Source organism: Leptonychotes weddellii, chromosome 9 (genome assembly GCF_054177405.1).
Source record: "Leptonychotes weddellii isolate Sample4059 chromosome 9, ASM5417740v2, whole genome shotgun sequence".
Lineage (NCBI taxonomy): Eukaryota > Metazoa > Chordata > Mammalia > Carnivora > Phocidae > Leptonychotes > Leptonychotes weddellii.
This window is the reverse complement of record NC_138377.1, coordinates 121,871,790-121,898,968: the sequence shown is the minus strand read 5'-3', so window position 1 is coordinate 121,898,968 and position 27,179 is coordinate 121,871,790. Positions and strand designations below refer to the sequence as shown.

Here is a 27,179-nt window from a genome sequence, read left to right as displayed (position 1 = left end):
AAGATCTTAAAAAAATAAAATAGGGGTGCCTGGGTGGCTTAGTTGTTGGGCGTCTGCCTTCGGCTCGGGTCATGATCCCAGGGTCCTGGGATCGAGCCCCGCATTGGGCTCCCTGCTCTGCGGGAAGCCTGCTTCTCCCTCTCCCTCTCCCCCTGCTTGTGTTCCCTCTCTCACCGTGTCTCTCTCTGTCAAATAAATAAATTTAAAAATCTTAAAAAATAATAATAAAATAAAAAATAAAATAAATCTTTACCAAAAAAAAAAAAAAAAGTGGGGCACCTGGTGGCTCAGTTGGTTAAGCGACTGCCTTCAGCTCAGGTCATGATCCTGGAGTCCCAGATCAGGATCAGGCTCCCTGCTCAGTGGGGAGTCTGTTTCTCCCTCTGACCCTCCCCCCTCTTGTGCTCTCTCTCTCTCAAATAAATAAATAAAATCTTAAAAAAAAAAAAAAGTAACCGCTACGTATGAGGCAATGAGGGCACAGTAGCGAATAAGATGAAAAGGGCCCCTATTGTCATGGAACTTACGTCCCGTGGTAGAGTCAGACAAGGAGCGAAATGAACATGTTAACTGCTCATGGTATTGGCATTCTGTGGAAAACAAACATGTGATACGATAAAGGATAACTAATAAAACGTGGGACCAGGGCATTGTACTTCAAGAATAGGGCGGGGTTACAGCTCTCTGAGGGGACAGCTGAGCAAAGACATGCAAAATGAGCGGACACCTGCAATGAGGAGCCAAGGAAAATGTGTTCTAGGAAAGGAAGCTCAAGTCCAAGGTCTGAGTCAGGCAGGTGTTTGGCCTGTTCCGAGAACAGAAAGGCCAGTGTTAACTAGAGCATGGCCAACAAGGGGAGGGGGGCAAACGAGGCTGGAGAGGAAAGCAGGGGCCAGATTCGCTGCAGGCCCTTATGCATCATGCTCAGGCGCCTGGGTTTTATTCTAAATGGAATAAGGAATCACTGGCAGGTTCTAAGCAGAAGCAAGCACCATGTGATACTTCATAAACTTTTTTCAGACTGCCGTGTGGAAGGGGGATGTAGGGGAGCAAAGGGGAAGGAGACCATTTGGGAGGCAACTCTGATGGCCAGGTGAGCGAGAGGGTGACTGGACGGCACAGGTGGGAACGGCGACAGAGAGCAGGGGACGCGGGTCCTGTTTGGAAGGCCAAGCCAACAGGGCCTGCTGACAAGCTGGCTAGGGGGACTGAGGCACCAGGAAGACCTGGGGGGGGTCTCAGCTTCAGGAACGAGGTACACCGTAGTGGCCTTTAGAGAGATGGAGGAGCTGAGGGCGGGGTGGGGGTGGGAGTAGATTGATTAGAAGAAGGGGGGGATCGAGAGTTCAGTTCTGATTACTGAGCTTGAGATGCAGCCTGAGCATCTGAGAAGTGGTACAGGCAGCTGACAGTCAAACGTGGAGGTCAAGGGTAAGGGTGGATTAGATACAAATATGGAATAACATTTTAAGCCAAGGGCTAGGACCAAGGACCCAGGACCAAGATGATACCAGGAGGCTAAAAATACGAGCAAAGACATATGGATCAATAGAAAGTGGGCACAGTCATATTTACATTAAAGTGAGCTAGTAGGCACAAAGCATTACCTGTGAATAAAGAAGAATTACCTTACAGTGATCAATCAGCAGTGACCACGTGAGAGGATCAAACCTTTCCATGAAAACCAGGAACAAGGGAGCACTGGTCACATGTTTATCTTGTGCCAGGCATGGCTGGGGGCTTTCTAAGTTCTCTCAGGTGACCTACCTTCACAACAAGCTTGTTGAGTTGGGTATCATCCTGGGACAAAGGTGAGAGATCAAGCCTTACTGGCTGACCAGGTGTTTGAATTCCTGCTCTATGACTCACTAGGGATGTGACCTTGAGCCCCTAGAATAAAGTCCATAAGGCTTAGGTGTGCCTCCCTCGTTCGCCTCCTCTCATTCCACTCTTCCCCTCGCCTACTCTGCTCCTCACTTACTGAACTTGTTCCAGCTCAGGGCCTTGCTTTCTGTGCTTCCTGCCTACAATATACCCTTTTCCCAGATTTTCTTCACAGGGCTGACCCCTTCAGGTCTCAGATCAAATGTCACCCCCTCGGGGAAACCTGGTGTGGCTCTCCTACCTCGTGTCCCAGGGGAAACAGGAAGAAGGAAATAATATTATAAATAGGGAAAAGATGTCTTGGGGAAAAAAAAAAAAAGTGGAATTCAAATCCAAGAGTTGGTAGTTATGAACAAAACTTGAAGAGCTCCAACTAAGAAATAAAATAATTTCACAACAAGAAACACTAGAAGCTGTTTTTAAAAGTATATTAGCTGATGCACTATACGTTGGTTAACTGAATTTAAATTAAAAAAAAAAAAGTATTTCAGCAACTCAGTTTCACACTGTTTCAAGAGCTGGTCAAGCACAGACAGGACAGCAAAGCAGACTCAGAATGCCTATTCAACAACGTATAGTGAGAAACACGCCAAAGAGCACGAAATGTTCCTATTGGCTAATCAGTATAGTCCCTCCTCTGTACAAAAATCTACCAGGAAGCAAAATTATAACCAGAAGGTTGTTTAATGAAGGGTTCAGCACCGAGTGAGGTGGCGGAGAGATCTATGTCACAGCTGGTCCCCATGGCACAGGGCCAATTCCCACATCTTCATTGCGAAGAGATACAGTCTCACCACAGAGTCCAGGGACTGGCCTTCGCTGGCCGGTGCTCCCTCCCCTCAGTCTAGTACAGGGGACACTATGACAGCTTCCTGTTCTTTGCCTATCATTATACTAACCGATTTCTTATACAGAAAGAGCCTGCTGTCAAGAGGATCAGGTTGGGATGGAACCACTCACTTTGACTGGTTTTGGTGTTCTCACTGCTTTGCAGCCTCCATTTCTTGGAACGGAATTATTTCCACAATGGTCGGACTCCCATTTGAGATAGTGAGTCTTCCCTAAAGCCACTCTCAGATGAACACCTTATTGAGTGCTTGGGAAGCTACGGTCACTCATTTACTCAACAACTGCCACCTATCAGATCTTGCAGATCACGATTCTCGTAGCTCTTCATGGAGCTTACAGTCTAGCGGGGATGGGGGTGGTGAGGACATTAACCCAATCAACACCCAAGTAAACATAAGTTGCCAACATGAGACAGTGCTGTCAAGGAGAAGCACAGGCTTTTCTGGAAGTATAAGATTTCTAATCTACTCTAGGGAACCAGGAAAGGCCTCCCAGAGGCTAATATGGAAGAGGAACAGAGAGCCCATTGTGGCGGGAACCCAGAAAGCCAAGAGGAGAGGGCAGAGAGAGGCTGAAGTCAGATTTCAGAGGGCCAGTATATCGGTTTTTAACCATTTATTAGTTTTAAGCTCAAATCACCATGATCAGATCTAGACTTTACAAAGATCAGCAAGTAGAATGAATCAGGAGAATCAAGAACTAATCCCTACAACGTTGTCAATTATACATCAATAAAGCTGAAAACAAAAGAATTAATCTCACCTCCACCTCCTCTCTCAGCTTGGGATCCTCAACTTCTGGAATAGTGGAGGTTCGTTCATGCATTCATGCATCCAGTTTGTTGAGAGCCTACTCCGGGCCAAGCATTGTCCTAGGGGTTGAGTGGCGACAAGAGCGAACAAGAGCTCTGGGCGCGGGGTCGGCTCGAGTGAGGTCTACAGGATTGGGAAGCCGTGAGAAGAACCTTAGACTGGGGTGACCGCTTTCTAAATGCCGGAGCCTAAACAAGTCAGTTGAACCCTTCCCCCGGACCTGTTTTCCACATTTGTAAAATGGGAACCTACCTTGCAGGGCTCTTGTGAAAATCGAAGATCACTATGCACGGCTCCCGCAGTCTGCAGACCCTCAGCGCACAGCCTCAGTGGGCCGCAAGATTCCGGTCATTTCTGGAGGTGGCATGCGGGCTGCAACACGGGCGGCGCGGGCGCAGTGGCAGCGTCTGGGTGAAAAAGTCGTCGCCGCGCCAATGCGCGGCTTGGCCGCCTTCGGCCACGTAGCGAGTCTCGAGCTTTCCCGGATTTCCAGGCTCCAGGTACCTCCCTTGGGCCCCTGGCGCGCCCAAGGCTGCCGCCACCACCGACAGCAGTGGAGAACGACGCAACGCGACACTTGCCGCAAGCGCCTACCCGGGCCATGGCGAGGCTGTGGCGTCCCGAACGCATGCGCAGCCAGTCCGCTCGCACGCGACGGGGCTCGTCCCGCCCAGCCAGGAGGCGGGGCCGTGCAGCCTGGACCCCGCCCCGGAGCGTCCGGCCCCGCTCCGGGCCCCGCCTCCAGCTCGCCGCGGACAGCCCGAAGCGGGGAGCCGGCCGGCGGAACCGGGCCGGGAGCGCCTGGGCACTTTAAGGAGGGGGGCGGGCCCGGGGGCGGTGGCCCCAGGAGCGGTTGCCGCGGGGACGGGGCGGTGACGCGGCCCGAGGGCGGAAGTGAAAAAGTTGCCGGCGCCCCGAGGCAAGTTGGCGGAGCTGTGCGCGCGGCGCGACGATGGGGGGCTCGGGCAGTCGCCTGAGCAAGGAGCTGTTGGCCGAGTACCAGGTGCGCGGGACGCCGGTCCCCGGGGAGTTTGCGCGCGGGCCTGCGCTGGGGAGCGGGGTCCCGGGGCGGGCGACAGAGCTGGCGCGGCCTCCGGGAGGCTCGCTGAACCCCTCCCGTTTTGCCTTCCAGGACTTGACGTTCCTGACCAAGCAGGAGATCCTCCTGTAAGTGCCGTGTCGAACCTCAGCTCCCGGATCCTCTAGAGGCGGCGTCGGGGGTGGGGGGCTCTGTCCACAGACGGGCAAACTGAGGGCCCCCCACAGGGAGTGACAGGGGCCCGCCTGCGGTCCGCGGCCGAGCCGAAGGTGGCGCCCGGGCCCCGAGCCCCGGGCAGTGCCCTCCGCCGGTCCCGCCCTCCCGGCCGGCTCGGGCCCCCCCCCCCCCCGCGCTGCGCACCGCGGGGGGCCACCTAGCAGCCTCGGCCCGGCTGGGCGCTCCGGGGCCTGCGCTCCGCGGGTTTCTGCGTAACCGAACTTCCTGCCCCAGCCCGGCAGGGGCTGCTGTGGCTCTCCGCGGACTTCGCCGACCCGGAGCCTGGCTCCCGGTGACTTGATCTGAATCAACACGGTAACCGTTAACGCTTACTGAGCACTCTCCGTGCGCCAGGAACTGTGCGAAGTGGTTGCCTGCGTTACCCAGTTTAATCCTCAGGAGGGAGGTGCCGGGACAACGAAACAGGTTTCAGAGAAGTTTGGTAACTTGCCTAAGATTACACTCCAAGTGAGAGGATTTGAACTCGGGCCGGAACCCCCTTCCTCGCCGCGTGCCAGCTTTTTGTGGTCAAGGCACTTGAGAGAGGAGATTCCTTGGCTTCCCTTGGCAAAAATAATCCCAGTGGGAAGGAGGTGAGGGCTGAGGAAGAGATCATTTAGGGTAGTTGCTACAAAGGGGGAGGCTTTGCTGGAGATTCCTGGAGTGAAATGGGAAAGAGATTTCAAACTCTTTTCTCCCTGTTTTTCAGGGCCAACTTCTGGCTCCTTTTGCAGCCTCTCCATCCCTCAGGGAGCTCTAGAACCAATGCCCAGGACAGTGCCTGGCATGCTTTAGGCCCTCAGTAAATACCCATGGCATGAATGCACTCTCAGCCCATAGTCTTGTGACATATGGGACTACACGGGTAGTCTCCCTTTGGCTTATGCCTGATGACTGAGAAGTTCTGTGTATGTGCCTTAGCTCCTCACCTGGTTTGTAATGGGTAACAAGGCAAGGAGTGGGGATGTAATACACACAGGAAGGTTTGCCAACAGGTTCCTCTCCTTCTGCCAGAGCCCACAAGCGGTTTTGTGAGTTGCTCCCCCCAGAGCACCGGAGTGTGGAGGAGTCACTGCAGATACGAGTGTCCTTGGAGCAGATCCTCAGCCTTCCAGAGCTCAAGGTGCCAGTCCCCCACCCTCCCTCTGCAGTTTGTCTCGAAGATCATGTGGTCACTGGTCCCCATTCTGGTCTTCTCTCCATTTAGCCCTGATTTCCTGGGGATAAGGGCTTTACCAAAATCACCCAGTGGAATGAACTAGAGTGGTGTTTTGCAAACTGGGATTCTTGGACACATTCTTGGAGAGTCAAAGAAGTTTTGTCCTTTAAAAGGAGTTGAGCTACCTTATTCAAGTTTGAGAAACCCATTCCAGAGGCTGATTGCCTCTCCGTAGGGTTGCTGTGAAAAAAATTTTTTAAAGATTCTTACTTATTTGGGAGAGAGAGTCGGGGGAAGGGCAGGGAGAGGGACAAGCCGACCCCACACGGAGCCTGACGAGGGGCTCCATCTCACCACCCTGAGCGGAAATCAAGAGTCTGACAGCTGACTGAGACACCCAGGGCGCCCGACTGTGAAAATTTTTATGCAAAGCGCTTGGCCTAGTGCCTATAACACAGTGAGCGTTCAAGTAAGTGTGTTTTCAAGTAACCAGCCCATCTTGTTCTCTTTGCTTAGGATGCTTTCATCTTCCTTCTCTGCCCCTAGGCCTGCCTTTGGGTTAAACTGACTCACAGGAAGCCATCCCTGTCCCTTCCCCAAGTCAGGTGGTCCTCCTGCCCTCCATGCTGGCCCTAAAAGACTGATCCTTCTCTCCTGTGAGCCTGAGCTCATGGAGCGGGTACTGTGACCTGCTTCCTCCAGTTCCTGGTAGGGTTTGAGGACTGTGTGACCTGGGCTGCACCTGTGGCCTTCACACAAGGCTCTCTTGCCTAGGCCAACCCCTTCAAGGAGCGAATCTGCAGGGTCTTCTCCACATCCCCAGCCAGGGACAGCCTGAGTTTCGAGGACTTCCTGGACCTCCTCAGTGTGTTCAGTGACACAGCGACTCCAGACATCAAGTCCCACTATGCCTTCCGCATCTTCGGTGAGAGCCAGGAGCAGCTTGGCGGGACACAGGCCTGTCCCCACACGGTCTTGGTGGTGGTGTACCGCTCGGGACCTGGGGGCCGTCTGTGGAGCCTGGAGGCTCCCCCTGACCACATTCTTTCTGGCTTCCTGTGTCTGTCTCTAGACTTTGATGATGATGGAACCTTGAACCGGGAAGACCTGAGTCACCTCGTGAACTGCCTCACAGGACAGGGTGAGGACACTCGTCTTAGTGCTTCAGAGATGAAACAGCTCATTGACAACGTGAGTAGCTGGGCCGGGCCAGGGAGCCAGAGGGAAGGGCTGGGACTAGGTCTGAAGCTCTCCCTTCCCCAGATCCTGGAAGAGTCCGACATTGATAGGGATGGCACCATCAACCTCTCAGAGTTTCAGCACATCATCTCCCGTTCACCGGACTTCGCCAGGTAGGACGGTAGCGGTTCCCCCTCGTTCTGGGTCCCCATCTGCTGCACCTGGGTCTGGGATGTCAGGATGCGCGGCAGCAGCCGGGCTGGGAAAGCCCCAGTTCCTCTCAGGGTCTCAGGGTAGCTCTTCCAAAGGGGAGGGACAGACGTGGGACAGCCCATTCCAAAGGGTCTGAGGGAAGATGTGGGCAAGTTTGGGGTTAGCCCCTCCCCTCCTCTTTCAGCAGAAAACCTGACCCACTCTTCTCTTGTTCAGCTCCTTTAAGATCGTCCTGTGACAGGAGCCATGGCGTGTGTCCCAGCGAGCACCCCATCAGAGAGCCTTTCCACTGCTGAGCTGTGGCCGAGGTCATGCCTGTGTTGCCAGGGCCGGCCAAGCTGGCCTAGCCCAGAGCTGGCACCGTGTGGTCCTGCTCCAGGCAGGGAAGGCCCCTCCAGACCAGGGCCTCTCTCCTTCTGTCATTGTCATCGCTCTGTTTGTGTTCTACTGATCTATAATAAAGGTTTAGACGTTTTGACCCTTTGCGTGATACTAGAAACATTGGTATGAGGAAGGACTGGACTTCCAGAAGCCTTCGGTCATACTGGAAAGAACAGGATCTAAAGGGCCAGCAGGAAGTCAGACTGTAGCCCACCCGGCCCTCCCCTCGCGAGGGTGTGAGCAGGAAGGGGTAGCCTGACAGATGGAACGCTATATCCTGATGCTGGTGGTGCTTACAGAATTTCCACACATGTAAAAATTTAGACAACTGTGTGCCAAAAGAAAAACCCACTGCCAATTTCACTGTATGATCATTTAAAAAAATAAACATTTTTTAAATTAAAGAAAAAAACAAAACCCAAAAAACATGAACAAAACCTCTGGTCCTCTGTGCTCCCACCCTGAACTGAACTGGGGGAGGTGCAGAGTAAAGGGGTTGAGGGAAAACGAATGAATTCCTTGCCCCTCCCATCAGTGCATTAAACTTCCCACCTTTAGGACCACACTCCCCTGGGAGATGGGAGTCGGCCAGGCCAGGATGGCTCTGGCCCACTAGCCCCTGGAAAGTGGAGGCTCAGAACTCCTCAAAATTCAGAGAACTGGGCCAACCTCAAAAAAGGAGGAGTCTTTTGAGAGGAAGGGCCATGATTCTGTTTCTGTTCTTTAGATTTTATTTAAAAAAAAAAGTAAAGTGCCTCTTATAAAAAAAAATATAAAACCCACATAAACTCGGGGTTCCTGTGTAGGGCAGTGTCAATACCCCTCAGAGGGGGAGCAGGCAGGTAGAGGGGATGAACCGGGGGCTGGGCTCTGGGGAGGAGTCCAGGGTGGATGGGTTCGAAGGCTGGGATGGAGGAAGGCAGGCAACAGTCTCTTCCTTGACTTCAAGGGAAAGGCGTCCATCGTCCTAAACTCTCTCCTGGGCTCACGCTGCCCCTCTCGCACGTGGCCACAGCCTGATACAGGCCGGAAAGGTCCAGCAGGTGAATCTGAGCCCAAGGCCTTGTGACAGCTGCGGTGGCAGCGTGGCCCTCGGGTCCCTGAGGTGACGGGATGATAAATGTAATAAGTCGGCCAGCCGGCAAGGCAGGACCCACGGAGCCCGAGCCAGCCCCTGCTTCTGGGGGACGAGGGGCAGCCGGTGGCAGCAGGGTAAGGCAGAAGGTGGAAGAGGCCAGCTGGTGGGGATGGCCAGCTCTGTCTCAAGCACTCTGGGTGAGTCGGCCATGCCTCTGAGGCCCCGCGGCGCGGCTGTTCGCGCCCATGGAGCTCTGTGATGTGCTGTTCTTCTCAATCGCTTCACATTTGCAATTGTTTTTTAAACAAAGGGCTCAGTTTTACACAAGGAGCACTGTTCTGCCCTTCCAGGCAGGCCCCCATTTGCAACCGGGCTCTCCCAGGCCACGGCGGTCGGTCGGTCGGTCGGTCGGTCGGAGGGGGCCGCGCTACTTGGCCGAGGAGCAGCAGGCCCGCGGGCTCCATCAGCCCCGACCCCGGGCGCCACGGTCATGTTCCCCGAGGCGCAGCGGTCCGGCTGGCCCCCTCTGAGCACTCACGGCCTCGGAAGCCAGGGTGGACCCCTCGAGAAGTGTGCTCTCATACCACGGAGTCCCGGATCTCAGAGCCCAGGCGGACCCGGGGCCGGGGGCACACCGGGGACACCTCCACAAAGCTGTCCTGGATGCTGAGCGGCCGCTTCTCTGACTCGGTGAAGACGCGGGGCGCCGGGGAGCTATCTGACAGGGCCTGGTAGCCCCGGTGGTCGAGTGGGGTGCTAGGGGGGCCTACGCCGTTCAGCGGCCGGGTCTCGGGTGGCAGCGCCACGGGGCGGGCCTTGGGGTGCACACTGGTACACTCGCCCTGCTTCAGGAAGACCTTCATGCCACCCCGGTGCCGATAGAGGAAGAATAAAATGAAGAGCACCACGGCGAACACAAAGAGCGTGCACATCACCAGGAACTCGGTCCAGTAGGACTTGTCTACACCCCAGCTGGCCTTGCCGCCCGCTGGCGCGCTCACCCGGGACGTGCTGATGACGATGGGCATGCTGCCGCTGCGGTCGGCTCGCTCTGCCAGCACGTCGTCCACCACCTTTGGGTAGTAACAGGCCACCAGCTGCCGGAAGCCCTCCTCCAGGGACCAGCACTGGAACACCCCCAGTTCCTGCTGGCTGCCCACCAGCAGCAGGTCCCCAGTGGGCAACACACGGCAGGAGGCTGAGGCATTGACAGGGAGACCATTGTGCAGCCAGAGCCGGGTGGCTAGGTTGGAGAGGAGGGGGCAGGCCAAGGTGTTCACCGTGTTGGGCTGGAAGTAGACTTGCTCACATCGCTTCCCACCTACGGACAGACGAGAGAAGCAGCCCAGGGTAACGGGGGGCGGACCGGCATCCACAGGAGCCCCAGGCTCACCCCACCTCTCTCGGGACCGCCCTCCTTGTGCCACGATGCGCAACTCTGGCGACTCGGAGTCTGGGACGAGGTCGTGAGGAAAGGCATTTACACCCACCACTGCCTGCGGGGGCTTTCTCAGCAGACCCGGCCCCCCCCTCAGCTCCAAGCCTTCTCAGGGCCACTTACCTGTTAGTACAGAAGACCGGGGCCCGGGTGAGGAAGTATTGCAGAGATCCCTGGTGTTAGCCCCCTCAATGTCCTGGATCCATGGCCTGAGGACCAGAGAGAGTCAGAGAGAGGCCAGGAAACCACCATGCACCCGCTTGGCCCCATCCCCAGTGCAGCACATGGCGCTTCTCTGGCCCTGCAGCCCCGCAAGGGCCTGGGGCTCAGGGAGCGCCGGGCCCGAAGCCCGAGTCAAAGGCAGGTGGTTTCCCCAGGCTGACTGCCTTGCAGGGTCTGAACCAACATCTCCTCTGTCTACACAGTATTTATTTCAAACACAATTCACTATAATACTTCCCTGCACTACAAAAGCAACATGGACCTTTCTGGAAGGACAGCTGGATCTATACGCATGTCTCTCTTTTAAAGCAATGCACATGCACGCACTTGCTTAATAAAACATAATAAAGAATAAAAGTAATCCGTGATACACTCACAAAACCTAAAAAAACTCAACCAAGTACAAACGCTGAAAACACTACAGGAGTCCACACCATCTACCAGCCGGTGGTGATCGTGACAGGTGGCAGTTTGGGCGTGTCCTTCCAGGTGCACACGCGTGTGCTCAAATGGGATTCTTTGAAATATAAAACTGGCACCAGGTCTGTGTGTGAAGCAAGGATGCTACGAATGGGACAGAGTCCATTTTTATTTAAAATACACGTATTTTTGTTTATCACACATATATATAGAAAAACCCGGGAGGGTATGTATCAAAATCTCACTGCAGTTCTCTCTAGGTGGTGGGATTCGGGATAGTTTTTGTTTTGTTTACCTCTACTTTTCAAGTGTTCTATACGAACATCTTACAAACCCAATTTAGTGCTTCTGAAAGCGATTTTTAATCGGTTTGTTAATGGATTGTCACGTAGCTCTTATTTTTCGTTGAACACATTCACATGCCAATCCACAATCTCCTGCAAAGCTTCTCAGAGCCGTGGCACTTCATACTTTACCAGACGAGGTCCCCGGCTCTACAGCTGGGTAAGGCAAACATTTACGGCCCAAACCGGAACACTTCTGAGAGTCAGAGGGGAGCCAGTTCCTAATCGTGCTGACCGTGGCCACAAAGGAGGCTGCTTGGGGCTTCTACAGAGGACCTAGAGAAGGTGCCCCGAGGCCCAGTGCACAGCGACGGACAGGTGGGCAGGGCCGGCAGGAGCTCTCACCTGGAGGCCGTCTCAGACCGGTAGAGGCTGATGTGTCTGCATCTGGAACTGCTCCAAGCGCAGTAGGGGTCCCGGGCGAGGACGCAGTCCCCACAGCTCTGGTACAGGCTGCAGTTGGCGACGGGCACCTGGACCACGCCGGAGGACGCGGCAGCGTAGAGCAGTCCCTGTACGGACACGGACACGGGGATGAGGGGCAGGAGCGGGAGGCCAGGGCCACCACCCACAGCTGCACCCGGCCACTCCCCAAGGAGCCTCCTCTCATGCTCCCGGGCACCCCGCTTTCTGCTGCCTTATGCCACGAGCCTGGATCTCTCCATCCTGCTGGCGCCAGGGAGGAAAAGCTGGCCGGGGCCCGCCAGTCCATGGCAGAGGGGCAGCCGAGCACGCTCCCCTGGCTCCTCCTCCAGCTCACCCTGGTGGCGTCCAGGAGCAGGTTCTGGACGGGCTGTCCCGGTGGGAAGATCTGGAGCTCCTCAATGATGTGCACCCGGGAGCCCACGGCCACCGCCTTGTGCAGCCGGCCATCACCTGGAACACGGACGGCACTCAGACCCACATCCCAACAGCCGGGGCCCCTCGACCCCGAACCTGCCCTGCCGTCGGCACTCACCGGTGCCCAGGAAGAGCACATCATAGGTGCGGTGCAGGCCAGGCACACGGTGGACGGCCACACGCTGGTAGCGGGCCCGGGGCTGCAGCAGCAGGAGGTGGCTGCGGACCTGCCCGTCCATCAGGAAGTGGTCCTTGAGGAAGTTCAGCACACGGTCTGGGAGTTGCAGGGATGAGGTGATCCTCCTCTCCCGGGCACTGTTGGTGATGCACTGAAGGAAGAGGCGGCCGCGTGAGGTGGAGGGCTGCTTAGGGCAGCACGCAGGAGGGGAGCCTGGAGACGCGGCCAGGACTGCTGGCCCTGCCCACCCCGGTGCGCAGGACGGGTATCTGCCCACCCCCCGGAAGCCATGGCCCGTCACCTGGTTCTGCATGGAGCCAACACACTGATCTGGAGGCCCAAGGGCAAAGCCTGGATATGGGGCACCCAGGGGCCCTGGCTGGCAGGGTTCCGCCTTCCTGCCCAGGCCCCTCACCCTCACCCAGGCCTCAAGAAGCATGACCACCCTTCATGCTCCTTTTGCCAGTGCTCGAAGGAAGCCCTGGCTGGCCGGGTTTCCTAGTGCAGGGGTCAGAGGGTGCTCTCTTGGGGCCCCAGGGAAGTAAGGCCCAGATGCCCATGACGGGAACAGCTCAGTGACACTCTTCCTTGGCTGCTCCCCCCTCTCACTTTCCTGTTCCCTCATAGTGCTTCCTGGAGTCACCTCCCACATCAGCTGCTGACACTCATATCCTTGTTTCAAGGTCTGCTTTGGGAGGGAGTCCATGAGGCTGGAAGGACAGAAGGAAGATGCCCCCATGGCCAGGCCACTCCGTCACTCCCTAGATAAGGAGCCCACAGCTGAGTAGGGGAGAGGCACGAGTGAAGGGACAATGACAAGAGCGCACACTTAAGTGCTGGGACGGGAGCACACCGGCTCACCCTGAGGCAGGTTTCAGCCATTCCAACATTCACAGCCACGTCCAACCCAGTAAGACAAGCAGGCCTGGGCTTTGGCCCCCACGTCCAGGATGAGAAAACAGACTCAGAGAAGCCAACCGGGCGTGGGGAGCCATGCTGCCAAGCAGCTAGTACTCACCGCTCCGGGCCGGGGTGTGGGCACTGGGTGGGTCACCGTGTACCACTGCTGGGTCTCACGGTTCACCTCCTTGTAGAGGCCGCTGAAGGCATTCTGCACGTCCTTCATGGTGAAGACGCAGACGGCAGAGCCCTCTGTGGTCCCCCTGTGCCTACAAAGGAAGTGGCTGGATGAACCCAGGAGCCCTGGGGCGCGGGATGCGGCCAGGTCTTGGGCCCCAGTCCCAGGCATCCCCCACCCTCCCATCTCCAGTTAGGTCCCGGGGGGCTGTACCACTGGGATGTGAAGACCCCATAGAACAGGGTGTCATGCCAGTCCTGCGGGCTGGGGCTCAGCGTGAAGACATCCTGCAGCACATTGAACGGGAAGCCGTCGTCTGGCCGCGAGCACAGCAGCTGGGCCTTCAGGAAGGACGTCCAGCGCTGCTGCAGGACCCGCTCACCGCCCTCGTCCCCCTGGGGGAGGGAGAGAGAGGCTGGGCATACGCACGGGCCGCCGGGGGGAACCTGGGGCTCCTTGCGGCCCCTCCGCAGTGGTAGCTACACAGACACCCGGAGGGGCAAGCCACAGCCAGGGCGGAGTTCCATTTAGAATCAGGAAGACATGAAAGCGGGGTCCAGGTCCCATCACCGGGAGGCTGGCCAAGTAAACGAGGGTGCCCTCCTTACTGCAGAGTACGCGGAAACGGACAGACGGGAGCCTGCCTACACACAGGGAAGGAGGTCATGATTCCCCAAGAGCAGGGAACCTGAATACCCACACTGCAGAACTCTTGCTTGTAAATAGCTTTTTAATTCTATAAATACCTACCTATTTACACATATACCAAAAAAAGGAAATAGAATATCAAGGAATATTCTAATCATCTGTGGTGCGGCAGGAGAATGCTGACGCTAACAGTCAACATTTAGTTTTTGCCTAGCACACTCCTAAAAGCTTTCTGGGGATGGATTTAGCCCACATAAGTCTGAGGCAGGTCTTATTATGCCCACTGAACAGATGGGGACGCTAACTGAAAGGGCACGGGACTTGCCCAAGGTCACAGGACCGGTGGGGTCGGAACTGGGGCAGCCTGGCTTGAGTCTCCGCTCTCTGTCGTGATATTACACTGCCTCTTTCTACTGTAAGTGGTTTTTGTGTGTACTTTTCTGCATTTTCTTAAATAGGAAAAAACATGAGAGCTATTTTAATTTAAAAGGACAGAGAGAAAAGCAGTTAGCCAAGCTGTTCCTCCTGGAGGACAGAGGAGGCCTCCTGGTGTTTCCTGATCCTGCACCGGGGGAGCCTTCAGGGTCTCTGGGGCAGCCCGGCCCCCTCACCTTGCAGATGCGGGCGACGCGGGACACGATGGTGTTCTCAAAGAACTCAAACTCCTGGCCAGTCTCGCTGAAGAAGAAGTAGATCTTGTCATCGTCCCCTTCCAAGCTGCCCAGGCTCTCGGGAATATAGGCCGAGGCCACAAACGCTGGGTCTGTGGGACCAATGAGGAGTGTAGTCAGCCTGGGAATCCCAGACAGGAGAGAGATTGTTCTTGGCCTGGCCCTGAGGGGAGAGCGTGCCCCTCCCTGGGCTCTGGGGACTGCCCACTGGGTGTGTGGGGAGGATTTCACCTTGGAGCCAGTTGAGGGAGCTCTCGGTCTTGGTGGGGCGGAGGCTTTGGCTCCGGGAGATGGCCGGGTCATTCCCTTGGAAGCTGCTGACTGTTCCGGTATAGAGCTCACCATCTGCCAAGAGAACATTCCCATGGGAATGGCCCCTCAGCACATGGCCCTGAGTGACCCCAGCACTGCCTATCTCGCCTGAGGTGGACAGGGAAGGGAGTGGGAACTGGGAAAAGCCAAACCCAAGGGCAGCCAAGGGCCACTCTGTGCCCCCTGGGACTCAGCATGGCAGGGACCCACCAGCTCAGGCCTGGGACCTAGGCTGCCCACCTTCCCACCCCCACACGGAGCCTTGCTGAACTCATTCTGTCACTCTGCCCCCAACACTCACCAACCACCAGGGCTGTGGACTTAAAATTGGGGTCAAAGGGACAACGGCCCTTGCCATCTTCCAGGAGGATGTGCCCCACCTCGTCCTGTGCCAAAGTGAAGTTCTCCACATTCTGCAGGGAAGCAGATGGAAGAGGTCAGGTGCACGCCAGGAAATGGGTGGGCTTGGAGGGAAAGGAGGCGGGTGTGCCAGAGAAAGCTGCTCTGTGGGGGGCGAGAGGGGAGGCAGGCCCTCCTCCTCATCTCTGCACCCAGGGCGCAGTCGTGGGCACCGTCTGGCAGGGACCCTCTGCGGTGGGCATTACTAGTCCCAGTGACCACAGGAGAGACATGACAGGACTCAGAAGGGGTGGCAACATGATTCACACCTGGTCTGACTGACTCCAAAGGCAGTGCTCCAATCCACTGCCTCAAAATGCCACCCTCTGCTAAGGTGTGGGTAAAACAGAAACCAGGAGTGAGTGTGTGTGAGGAGGGGTCGGGGAGGTGGGCTGTGGAACTGAGTGAGGGCAGGGGAGAGCTCGAGGAAGCAAGAGAGGGTGTGAGTCCTGGCCTGGCCAGGACCTTTGTGCCCGGGGGTGTTCTCTTGCACCCCTCTCTGCCCCCTGCCCCCACCCCGCTGCCAGCCAACCCGGCCACCAGATCTGGGGCTGGGCCTCAGGGCTCTCAGACCTACTGCTCCCTAGAAGCTACGCCCTGGGCCCTGCCCTGGGCCCGGGATCAGTGCTGGGGAACAGCGCCCAGTGCAGAGAGAGGGGCCGCTGCCAGGCCAGCCCCAGGCGAGCCTGGGCAGAGAGGGGCACTCACGATGTAGGTGCACACGGGGCTGAAGGCCGCCGTGCCGCAGGTGAACAGGTGAGTACTGTTGAGTGGCAGGAGGATCTTGATGTAGTTTTGACAGTCGCGCTGGGGAAGGAGGGAGGAGGATGTCAGGCCCAAGCAGGCCACCAGGGGGCACCGCCAAGCGCTCACCACCAGTGTGTGCGGGGCGCGTGGGGAAAGCTTCTGCTCTCTGGAGCTCCTCATATCCCAGGGCAAATGAGAACCCAGCAGCGTCCCGGGGCAGAGTACACTGAGGACCAAGGAGCATGTGCACGGGAGGGGGGCCTGGGGGCTCGGCTAGTTCTGCGTTCCGGAAACTTCCTTTCAGTCTGGGAGTGAAGGCACAGAATCCCTCCCCTTAGGTGGTCTTTGCCCCCTGAAGGTCTTTTTCGGAACCTCAGTGAAAACCTCTGGTCCTCCCCACCTGCCTGGTGAGGTAAGCCACAGCCCAGAGCAGGACCCTGGACCCCAGATTCATGGATCGCCTCTGCAAGGGCGTCTAGCGGTGTCTCCAACCAAGCATCTGATTTTTTGCCCAAAACTTTATCCTCTGAGACCTTTCCCCTTTCAGCTGCTCAGGCTCCAAACCTGGAGGTCAGCCCCGACTCCTCTCTCACACATCCCCCATTTCCCGTCAGGAAGCCCTGGTGGGCCCATCCTTAAACTACATCCGGAATCTGGCCATTTCTCACTCCCTTGACTGGTGCCACCCTGGTCTGGTCCCCCTCACTGGGCTCCCTCCCTGTGTCCCCACAGAAGTCACCCTCCGCCACGGCAGCCAGAGCGACCCTTTTAAAACACATGCCAACCATGGCGCTCCCCTGCCCAGCCCTCCGGTGGTTCCCCAAACACCTCGCTCAGAGTCAGTCCAGTCCTGCCCGTTCTCCAGGTATCCCACGGCCAACTCCCTCAGCAACGTCTAGTCCTGACGCAAATGTCACTTTCTTAATGAGGTGTGGCCTGACTACCTGGTTCAAGTGGCTGTGTTTGGCCTGTTGTTCTTCCTTCTTTTTCACAACTGTATTGCCAGTGTCTAAAAGGACTTGAGCACAGAGCACGTGCTTGATAAACGTTTGTCCATTAAGAGGTCGGGGCAGTCAGGACTCGAACCTGCGTCTGACCTCAAGTCTGGGGCTCTTTCGCCTTCACCTCAGCTACCTCCTGCTACATGCAGGACAAGAGGTCTCCGGGAACAGTGGAAAGTGCTCCACACTCTCCAGCAGAACCCCAGGCTGGACAAAATCCCACACCCAGCAGTCCGGCCAAAACCACACCAGGATCGGTCAGACCTGCTCTAGCACCCCATCCGCGGGGGGATACCCAGTCATTGCTCTTGCTGGAAGCCGGCTTCATTTGGTTCTGATTAGGTGCCAGGTGCCCTACACGTATTAGCTCACTGAATCCTCACCCCAAGTCCTGTGAGACAGGCCTCATTATCCCCATTTTACAAGTGGGGACACTAAGGCTCCGAGAGGCCAATCTACTTGTCCCAGGTCACAGAGAGAGTTAGGTATAGGGCCAAACACAGGTGTGGCCATCTCTGAAGCCGCAGCTGGCTACACCGCTCCCACATCCTGCCTCCACGCTCGGGCCGGTGCACCTCTCTCCATCCCTCGCTCGGCCCGAGCGGCCTCCAGGTGCTAGCTCACCCGCGGGTCCTTGCCCTTGAAGCTGCACTGCTGTCTCCTCTCGGCGTCCGCGCTCCACGGCAGCTGCAGAACGGGAGAAGGGGGTGCGCAGGTGGGAATGGGGGGTGCGCCCAGCCCCTCTTCTCCCATTTGCAGCATCTTCACACCCAGAAGGTCGGTCTTTCCATCCATCTGCCCCTCTGCCATCCTCTGCCCAGCCTAGCCAGCCCCAGGCACCTTCTCACCTCCTGGTACACCCCGCCAGGCAGGAAGCTGGTGCTGGTGTTGAGAGCAAAGAGGGCCTCTCGGGCGCCCACATACAGAGTCTTGCCATCCCTGCTCAGCAGAAGGGCCGTGTAGTTGGAGACGTTTTCCACTCCAAATCTGAGGAATGGCCGCTCTCGGGAGCCTGGGGAGAGGAAGACGGACATTCCCTGGGGCCCACGCCTCCCACCAGACACGTCTCCCACCAACCTCGAGAACGGGCCGATCTGAAGAGAAGTGGGGAAGGCAGCGCATGGCAAGGAGCTGGGGACGGGCGGATTAGGCTGAAAGGGGAACAGCATTCCTGGACTCTCATACATTATGTTAGAAACAAATGCACAAAGATGAATGTAAAAGAACATTTATTATAGCGCCATTCACATTAGTGAAAAATGGGCAACAACCTAAGTGTCCAACCACAGGGGACGAGATGAAAAGACGCCATTAACACTGCACTCCATGGGATATGATGCAGCCGGTAAAAATGATGTTGTATTAGAAACACCAGGAAAACAAGCAAACAAAATTAAACAAGAAAAACATGGTCAAATGTGAAGCAAACTAAAATATAAAGTGGTGGGTTCTGAGCATGTAATAAAAGAAAAGAAAGGACATTTAACACCCTCCTTGAGAAGCATCAGATCCAAGGAGAAGGACCTGTGAGGACGGCCCACCCCACCCTGGTCCCGCAGCAAAAGATTTACGAGGGCCGAGGGAAGCAAATGCGGGGCGCTGGTCTTTACCTCGCAGTACCAGCTCACAGTCACTCATCGAAGATTTATGGTTATAAAACAGAATGCAAACTTGACCTCAATGTACAACAGAGAGACGCTGTGATGCTGGGTACCAGGGTTGTTAAGGAAAAAATGGAGTCTCTATCTCCTTGGGAGAGCAAAGAGGGTCACAAGATATTATCAATGGTTAATGGAATAAGAAACTGAGGTTTAAGTATAAAAAAAAAATTTTTTTAAGTTTCTTTATTTTTTTAGTAACCTCTACCCCCAACGTGGGGCCTGAACTCATGACCCCAAGATCAAGAGTCACATGCTCTACCAACCGAGCCAGCCAGGCACCCCTCAGGATAATATTTTAAATTACAGAGGCAACCCAATATAGTGGCACAAAAATGTCTGCAGGAGGTGGGGAAGGCTGATGGACGTGATGGAAAGCCGCCTTTTTCTCAGCAGCAAATCAGTAAATCACGTAAGCCAAGCAATGGTAGTGCAAGCATTTTACTTAAGTATACGGAGGAAACCACTGTACCAACAAAAAGTCTGATTTAAAAGCCGTCCCTTTAACCAGGCCTGGGGCTGGGGATGACAGAGGCATTGGTCACTTTTCACAGTAAGTACTTTCACGCTTAAAAACGAATTATGTGCGTGTATCCTGGATATAAACTTGAAATACCTTTCATTGTTATAAAATACATAGTAACAGGGAAGATTCTAATTACCACCAAGTGAAGATGGTTATAAAACGGTATGTCTAGGGGCGCCTGGGTGGCTCAGTCGTTAAGCGTCTGCCTTCGGCTCAGGTCATGGTCCCAGGGTCCTGGGATCGAGCCCCGCATCGGGCTGCCTGCTCCGCGGGAAGCCTGCTTCTCCCTCTCCCACTCCCCCTGCTTGTGTTCCCTCTCTCACTGTCTCTCTCTCTCTGTTGAAAAATAAATAAAATCTTTAAAAAAAAAAAAAACAGTATGTCTAGGGGCGCCTGGGTGGCTCAGTGGGTGAAGCGTCTGCCTTCAGCTCAGGTCATGATTCCAGGGTCCTGGTATCGAGCCCTACATCAGGCTCTCTGCTCAGCGGGAGCCTGCTTCTCCCTCTCCCTGCCGCTCCCCCTGCTGTACTCTCTCTGTCAAATAAATAAAATCTTAAAGGAAAAAAAAAAAACCAGTGTCTAGTTAGATCTTATTTTTTGTGGGAAAAGTATAAACAGAAAAAGGAAAAACAAAAAAAAGGGAAAAAAAATATCCAGGAGGATGAATCACAAAATGCTGAAAACTGTTATCCCTGGTGGGAGTATAGGTAATTTTTTTTTTTTCCTTTTTACTTATCATGTTTGGATTCTATAATTAGCAGGTTACTCTTGTGTAATGCGAAAGAAATAGAAGGAAAAAAAAGAAAAACGCACATATCTGTCCAACCAGGGTACCATCTGTGCCTTGAGCAACTAATGGGTTTGAAGAAAATTATTTAAAAAATTCGAAGCAGCTGATAAGAAAAGAAAAACAAGCAGAAATGAGCCACCCTGCCCGGCCTCAGGTATCTCCTATCTGACCAATAGATTATGACCACGCAAACAGACACGGTCTCATGAAGCTAAGGGAGCAAAAGGAGCAACATGCCAACAAAGCACTTGTGAAGACAGCTTCGTGTGCTTTTACATGGTGAGTGTTTTTACATACCCCCAGCCTGGTTCCACAAAGGGCAACAAAACAAAGAAAAGAACGTAGTGAAACATAAACACTAAGATCAAGAACAGAGGGGAAAAAAAAACCCCACAAATCCAAGGAAAACACCTAAACCGGAGAGTAAGGGCATATTCACACAGGCAGGTCAGAAGAGCTCTTCACACAGCTACTAGAGATGGGCTGTGGCTTTAATGCCGAGCCTCCTGGTGGCTGAGGAGAAAAGGGAAATGAAGTGACCCTGTTCTTGCTGTCCAAGAGAAGGAACACACGGCAGCCATTCTGGAGAAGCTAGGCCTTTTGCCTAGCCACTAATGCTGAAGGAAGCCCACAGGTGGGACGTCCTAGCAAAGCCAATGGGACATGGGATGGATAGCATCCTGCCAGCAAACAGGATGACAGAGCTCCCAAGGCCGCTCCCCACAATATCTCCTGGTGAGGGAAGATGAGGACGCAAGGTGACCAGTGCAGCAATCAATGGGGGAATGTGTGTGGCTCTGCAGCTGGGAGTCTTGTCATGCTCTAGAAGCAAAGTCAGAACTTGGGCGGGGTGGGGGGGGGAGCGCGGGAGCACTGGGAATTCATGGGGAAAGTCACGCCTCACATCCAGAGCCCAAACTGCGGAACTGAAACCATAGGGGTCGAGGCCTCTCTTTGAGCTATTAAGTCCAGAACTGCATGAGACTCTAGGTCTTCCGCCCCCAGTTCCCAACTCCTCACCACCTATCAGCACTCTACACGCTGGGAAGCCCAAAGAAAGTTTCTAGTTCTTTTTTTTTTTTAAGATTTTATTTATTTGCGAGAGAGAGAATGAGAGAGAGCATGAGAGGGAGGAGGGTCAGAGGGAGAAGCAGGCTCCCCGCCGAGCAGGGAGCCCGATGCGGGACTCGATCCCGGGACTCCGGGATCATGACCTGAGCCGAAGGCAGTCGCCCAACCAACTGAGCCACCCAGGCGCCCCGAAAGTTTCTAGTTCTAATCCCCCACTTCTGTCAACCACAAAATTTCCAAACACAATGGGGCCCAATCGTGTTGCTTGCACTGTGTGCTGATGACCTTTTGGAACAAGCAGCCTGACCTTTTCATGCTCTGCTCCTAGGAAGTCACCCCCCTGAAGAGACCCCTCCGGCCGGCCAGCACAGATCCACACCCAGGAGGGTATTAACCCCTGCAGGCCAATGACTGCCCTACGATGGCTTACAAAGCCTTACAGAGGAAGGAACCAAACTTTAGAGAGACCAGGCAACTTACACAAAACCCCACAGCACAAAAGCAGCTGTGGTGGAAGGCTGGCTCAAGAGGTCTCCTTCCCGAAGAACCCCTGGTCGGCCACCGGCAGGATGCAGCAAAATCACCCAAAAGGCCTGATCTCCGTCCGGGTCCAGGCCTGCCCTAGGGGTGCTGCTGCCGCCGACCCGGGATGGCCTGACAACGTGCCATCCGACGAGCTCCCAGGTGATTCTCAAGTGGGAGGCGCACGGAGCACCCTCTGAAGAGCACCGTGTAGGTCCTCTGGAGGGCAGCGCACGCCGGGTCACTGACCTTTGGCTGTCTCACACACATCCCGGGGATAATGGGGAGAATACAGCCCCCAGCGGCCTCACGAGGAGGAGTCCCCGAGACGCAGGCCAACGCCTTCCACACCCCCTTCGTGGGTCTCCAAAAGCAAGGGCGGGCTCAAACTTGCCAATGCTTATCTGCCCGCACAGCAGGGGCATCTCCCCAGGGTGGGCTGGAAGTCTAGGCAGGAGGCCACACTTGGAATCCATCCAGACACAGACATGCTGAGGGTCAGAGATAAGGTGCCGTCCAGGGGGCCGCTCAGCCCTACTCAGGCCTGGGAGGGAGTGGAAACCTGCCAAGGGTCACGTAGACAGAGCACAGCCAGGCTGGAAGGACAGCCAGGGCGTCAGTGGCCCCGGTACCCGCCCCGCCGCACCTCCTCTGCTCATACTGCGAGTACAGCCAAGGGCAAGGGCAAAGGGACGGAAGGGGGCGAGGGGGCCCCTGGCACCACACCTTCCCCTTCTGCGCATTCTCCCCCTTTGTCCCCCTGCCCCGAGCCTCTCAGACCAACGCCGTGGCGTCCTGAAGGCCTTGCTCCCCCGTGGTACCCCCCGGCCCGGGGGGGCTGGCTTCCCAACTGGGAGTCTTGACGAGACAGAGATTAAGAGTACAGGCTCGGGAGTCTGAGACCTGGGCTCAAAGGCTGCCTCTGTCGCTTACCGGCTGTTTGCCACCAGGACAAGCCACTTAACATCTTGGAGCCTCACTTTCCTTATCTGTAAAATGGGGATAATAGCACCTTTCCTCATAGGGTTGTTATGAGAAGAAATTAGATTATGTATGTAAATAACAACGTACATAATAACCCACATTTACCGAGCGCTTTACTCTGAACAACTTTGCACACGTTAGCCGAGTGCTGGCACGGGGTCTGGCACACGATCAACACTTGAGTGGATCAAAAACAAAATCCAAAAGCCCTGCAGGAAAATCCAGCCCAGCGAGGGCTGCCAGCGGAGCAGGGCTGTTTGGAGGAGCTGGGCCTCCCTCGTCCTCAGGGTTAAAAAAACTCACGCAGGGCGATTCCTAACCCAGGTCCGCACCTGGTCACGCGGGGCTCTCCCGCCCAGAGCGCATCCGCTCTGCCGCCGGATGGGTGTCGCAGGCACGTGCTGGGTGCCTGAGCGGGATCCTGCCGCCCCCCCCCCCCCCGCGCGGTGTTCTGAGTGGCGTCCCTGCCCAGGTGCCTGGGGTCACCTCCAGAGTCACGGCACAGACGTCTGGGTGGGCCCTGCCTGAGGTGTGTGCGTGCGCGTGCGTGTGCGTGCGCGCGCGCGCGCGTCTGCACGCCCTACCACGGGGCCTGTCCGGGCTTGTGGGTTTGCTCCGGGCTGCTTTTCGTGTAGAGGTGACTGGGAGGGGGTGTCAGCACACCTCGGGGGCAGTCTTAGCTTCTAGGCTGCTCTCCGTGTGGCAGAGAGGGCGACTCGTGTGCTCTCCTGGGCAGCCTGTGCTGCTCACACATCCCCCACATCCTCTACCCAGCGGGTTGGGCCAGTAGGGAGCAAACTGGTCTGCCTGAGGCTGTGGCCGGTTTTCCCAGGCGGATGAAACCTTTCTATCCACCCTGGGCAGGCCTGAGCTGGTGGCTTCCCCGGGGCTCCAGGAAGGTAGCACAGGGGCTGGCCTGGGGCTGCCTCCTTGGAGAGGGCACGCTGGACGGGGCCCGTCCGAGCGACCTGCAGGGCCCCACTCCCCCCCACCCCCCGGGGCCTGGGGCTCTCTCTGCGGGAAGTGATGCGGGAACAACTCAGCCCCCAGCCTCAGCTAGAGCTTCTCCCCTTCCCTGTGACTCAGCCGGAAGCTTGGAGCTCTCTGGGGTGAGACAGGAATCGGGCTCAGCAGGGTCCCCACCCAGCCGAACCAGCGAGCTGCAGCAGGGCCGTGACTCAGAGCACCACCCCAGCTTTCTCTCCCTGGTGGCTCCTGGCACCACGGCTGACGCTGACCTGGCCCTAACATCCTGCCCCCCGCAGGCCCCAGCAGGATGAGGCCAGAAAATGCCAGCTTCTCTGTGAAGAGCCAGGAAGGTGCCCCCAAGGCAGGGAGGCAGCTGGCTGCCCCTCAGCTCCAATCACAAAGTCCCCAGAGAGGGGTCTGGGCCCCAGGACAAGTCCCTGGGAGCCTCCCAAGAGGCTCCGTGAGAGCACCTCTTCCTCCCCAAGGCGTCACACTGGACTCCTGGACCCACTTGTACCTGCAGGAGCACCACTCCTAGGGCAGGACTACTGACTCAGCAGCAAATGAGGGCACGTCAGCCACCCGGGACGCACATCCTGCCTCTACACCGCCCCGCCCAAGTGCTGGGGCAGGGCAGCCCGAGGGGCCAGAAGCGGTGGGCCCAACAACTGTCACCAGGCGGCTACCGGGCCAAGCCCCCAAGCAGGGAAGGATTACTCTCTGCAGGGCGAGAGGGGCTGTGGGCCAAAAGTCCTCCCTATGCTGGGGTAACCAAGAAAGAGGTAAGAAGTCAAGGGAACCCAGCCTAGAAGCATCCCCTGTTCCTGGGGCAGGCACACTTAGGGAAGCCCACTTCCCAAATGGCCGCGCCTATGGCTTCCAGCGAGTGGGCCAAGAGCTCCTGCCAGAATCACCAGGTGGCCCCTCACCCCTCAAAGGCAGCCCCCACCCCGGGTACCCTAACCCAGGACCTGTCATGAGCTGTCATCACCTCGGGAGCGTCCCCTCCACCAGGACCAAGGGCAGCTCCTCTGTTCCCTAATAACCCCTCTCCCGACTGCCCAAGAGTCCACCTTCCTCCTCTCACACACGTCTCCTGTTTTCTGAAGAAACTGGGACCGGGGGCGCCTGGGTGGCTCAGTCGTTAAGCGTCTGCCTTCGGCTCAGGTCATATCCCAGGGTCCTGGGATCGAGCCCCGCATCGGGCTCCCTGCTCCGCGGGAAGCCTGCTTCTCCCTCTCCCACTCCCCCTGCTTGTGTTCCCTCTCTCGCTGTCTCTCTCTCTGTCAAATAAATAATAAATAAAATCTTTACAAAAAAAAAAAAAGAAACTGGGACCATCAGGTATGGACAACCTCAATTTCCCACTGCCTCCCTATCTCCTCCAAGGCCAAGTCCCGTGTTGTCAACCTCTGCCTCTCAGAAAGCCGTTTTTTTCCTTCAATATTCAGCCTAGAAATCTATGTGCCTCCCTACTCTCCTTTGCAGCCAAACTCCTGAAGAGAAGAGCCGCCCAGAGCTGTCTCCATTCCTCACCTCCCACTCACCCCGACTGGGAGTCAGGCCTCAACCAGCCCCACACTCGCCAGGGGCCAGGCATCACCTCACTGCCAACCTTCAGACACTGAAGGGCATGGCCTGCAGCACCCGGCCTGGTGGAGGCCCCCTGTCCCATAGGTGTGGGCCACAGTGGCCTCAAGGGTCACTTCCCGTCGCCCTGCCACTCCTCCTGGGCCTCCATCCCTCCAAGAGCTAATTTACCGGAGCATCTACTACACGTTTTCAACGGATTGAATGCATGGAGTCTTGGCAAGGAGGTTGTGAAGGAGGCCTGACCACCTGAGGTTTTCAGGGGAGAGCTGCCTGCAATCAGCCAGTTAGGAAGAGTGGTGGAGCCGGGATTGGAACCGGGGCTGGCAGCTCTAGCGTCTGTGTCATTAACCTAACTGCCGTCGCTCTGGAGTCTGCTCTTTCATGTTGTTCCCTGGGGTCTGCCCTTGGCCTCGAGATCACACACCCACACCCATCGCTTCAACGATCCAGACACTGGCAAACCCCAAATCTCGCCATCAGTGCAGATCTTCCATCCAGCGGGAGACTGGCCATGACCACCGCCCACCACCGCCCCCTTCGGCTTGGGCTCTCGTGCCCTGCGTCACCCACTGGAAACCTGGACAGGTTCCTTCCTCCCTCTCCTTCACCCCACGGACATCCCATCCATAACCAAATTCTGCCAATTTTCCCTCCTTAATACTTGCCAAATCTATCCCATTTGCTACCACAGTCCTGAGCCAGGCCACCACCCTTTCCCGCCTGGGATACCACCACAGCCCCTCAACAGGCCCCTGCCCCCAGCCCAGCCTCTGTGCTGCAGCCACAGGGCTCTCGGGGAACTGTCCTGGTCCATCAGGTATGGACAACCTCAATGTGCCCCACTGTCCAAGCCCCAAACTCGCCAGCCCTCGCCACATCTCCCTCCCCTGCTTCAACTGAGTGACACCAAGCTGCAACTCCAGGTCCTATTTCTCTCGCCTTTACTCAAGGCCTGCAACGCCCTTCCTTCTCACCAATTCCTACTCATCCTGAGACTCAGCTTGGTTTCACCTCCTCCAGGAGGCCTTCCTGAATCCCCAGCTGGGCGAGGGCCCCCTCTCTGCGCCCGTCACTTCCCCTTCACACCTCTCACGGTGCACCGGCCACGTGGTTTGCCGATGGCTTTCTGTGTCTGTCTCCTCCACCCAGTCAAGAGCTCCTTGAGGAGCAGGACGTGCTTATTCATATTTGTATCATCTGGCCAGGTAAGGTCCAAGGAACATGTCATCGAATGCTAAGTCCCAATTCAGGGTACTCTGGTCCAGGGAGGGGTCTGAGATTCCAAGAGGACAGCCTAGAGGTCCCGAAGCCTCTCGCTCACAAGAGCGTGTCTGAGAAGCACTGCCCTGCTCGGCCCCCTCCCCAAAGCACTGAGCACTCAGTCCCGCTAGCTCGGGGCCCAGACAGAAGCGTGACAGCTGACAGACAGGAGAGAGGTCACAAGGGCTGTAAAGGGGAGCCGCACTGCCCACGTGTGAGTCCTGACTTATCACTGACCAGCCGTGCAGCTCGGAACGGGGACCTGCTGTCCCTGAGAGGGAGCCCTCACCGGGCTGCCGCAAAGACCAGATAAATGCAGTGTGGAGAAGTGCCAAGTCCTGCTCCCAGATTAGGGGGCCACCAACAATCAGGACTGACCCTATCCGTACCCTCCCCTGCTCCTCCTGCCACCTTCCTTCCTCCCCACCCTTGCTCTGAGTAAACACCCACCACTCTGGCCACCTCAGCAGCTCACTCATGCAGAAGAGAGGGGACAAGGGCAGGTGGGGCTCCAGTCGCCTGGAGGCAGGAGCCCCTTTGAAGAGGTGGCTAGTGCTCAGCCCCAGATGCATGTTGCCAAGTGGACTGGGGGCCCAGCCTTGCCAGAACTTCAGAAGAACTGGAAAATTGGATTTTTACCTTACATTTCCTGAGTTTTAAATATCAGCAACTAATTAAGATTTCCTAAAACACTTGGA

At 56.3% G+C, this 27,179-nt stretch overlaps 2 protein-coding genes across 2 annotated transcripts in view; one reads left to right on the top strand and one right to left on the bottom strand.

Annotated features, from left to right (window-relative positions):
- The first annotated feature begins 4,357 nt into the window (after nt 1–4,357).
- Nucleotides 4,358–7,829, top strand: CIB1 (calcium and integrin binding 1). Its single transcript, XM_081831672.1, has 7 exons — nt 4,358–4,548; nt 4,678–4,712; nt 5,815–5,923; nt 6,734–6,884; nt 7,032–7,150; nt 7,223–7,311; nt 7,568–7,829. The coding sequence occupies exons 1-7, from the start codon at nt 4,498–4,500 to the stop codon at nt 7,587–7,589; spliced, it is 576 nt and encodes a 191-aa protein (XP_081687798.1). The 5' UTR covers nt 4,358–4,497; the 3' UTR covers nt 7,590–7,829.
- A 611-nt stretch (nt 7,830–8,440) lies between these two features.
- Nucleotides 8,441–27,179, bottom strand: part of SEMA4B (semaphorin 4B) — a 31,197-nt gene continuing 12,458 nt past the window's right edge. Inside the window, exons 4-16 of the mRNA XM_081831671.1 lie at nt 17,957–18,120; nt 17,733–17,795; nt 16,069–16,167; nt 15,263–15,374; nt 14,881–14,994; nt 14,590–14,741; nt 13,544–13,725; nt 13,271–13,421; nt 12,193–12,403; nt 11,995–12,110; nt 11,580–11,746; nt 10,372–10,457; nt 8,441–10,131 (exon numbers count right to left, since the gene is read on the bottom strand). Of these exons, the coding sequence (XP_081687797.1) occupies nt 9,389–10,131; nt 10,372–10,457; nt 11,580–11,746; nt 11,995–12,110; nt 12,193–12,403; nt 13,271–13,421; nt 13,544–13,725; nt 14,590–14,741; nt 14,881–14,994; nt 15,263–15,374; nt 16,069–16,167; nt 17,733–17,795; nt 17,957–18,120 (2,360 nt within the window). The 3' untranslated portion in view covers nt 8,441–9,388. The remainder of the gene's footprint in view (nt 10,132–10,371; nt 10,458–11,579; nt 11,747–11,994; nt 12,111–12,192; nt 12,404–13,270; nt 13,422–13,543; nt 13,726–14,589; nt 14,742–14,880; nt 14,995–15,262; nt 15,375–16,068; nt 16,168–17,732; nt 17,796–17,956; nt 18,121–27,179) is intronic.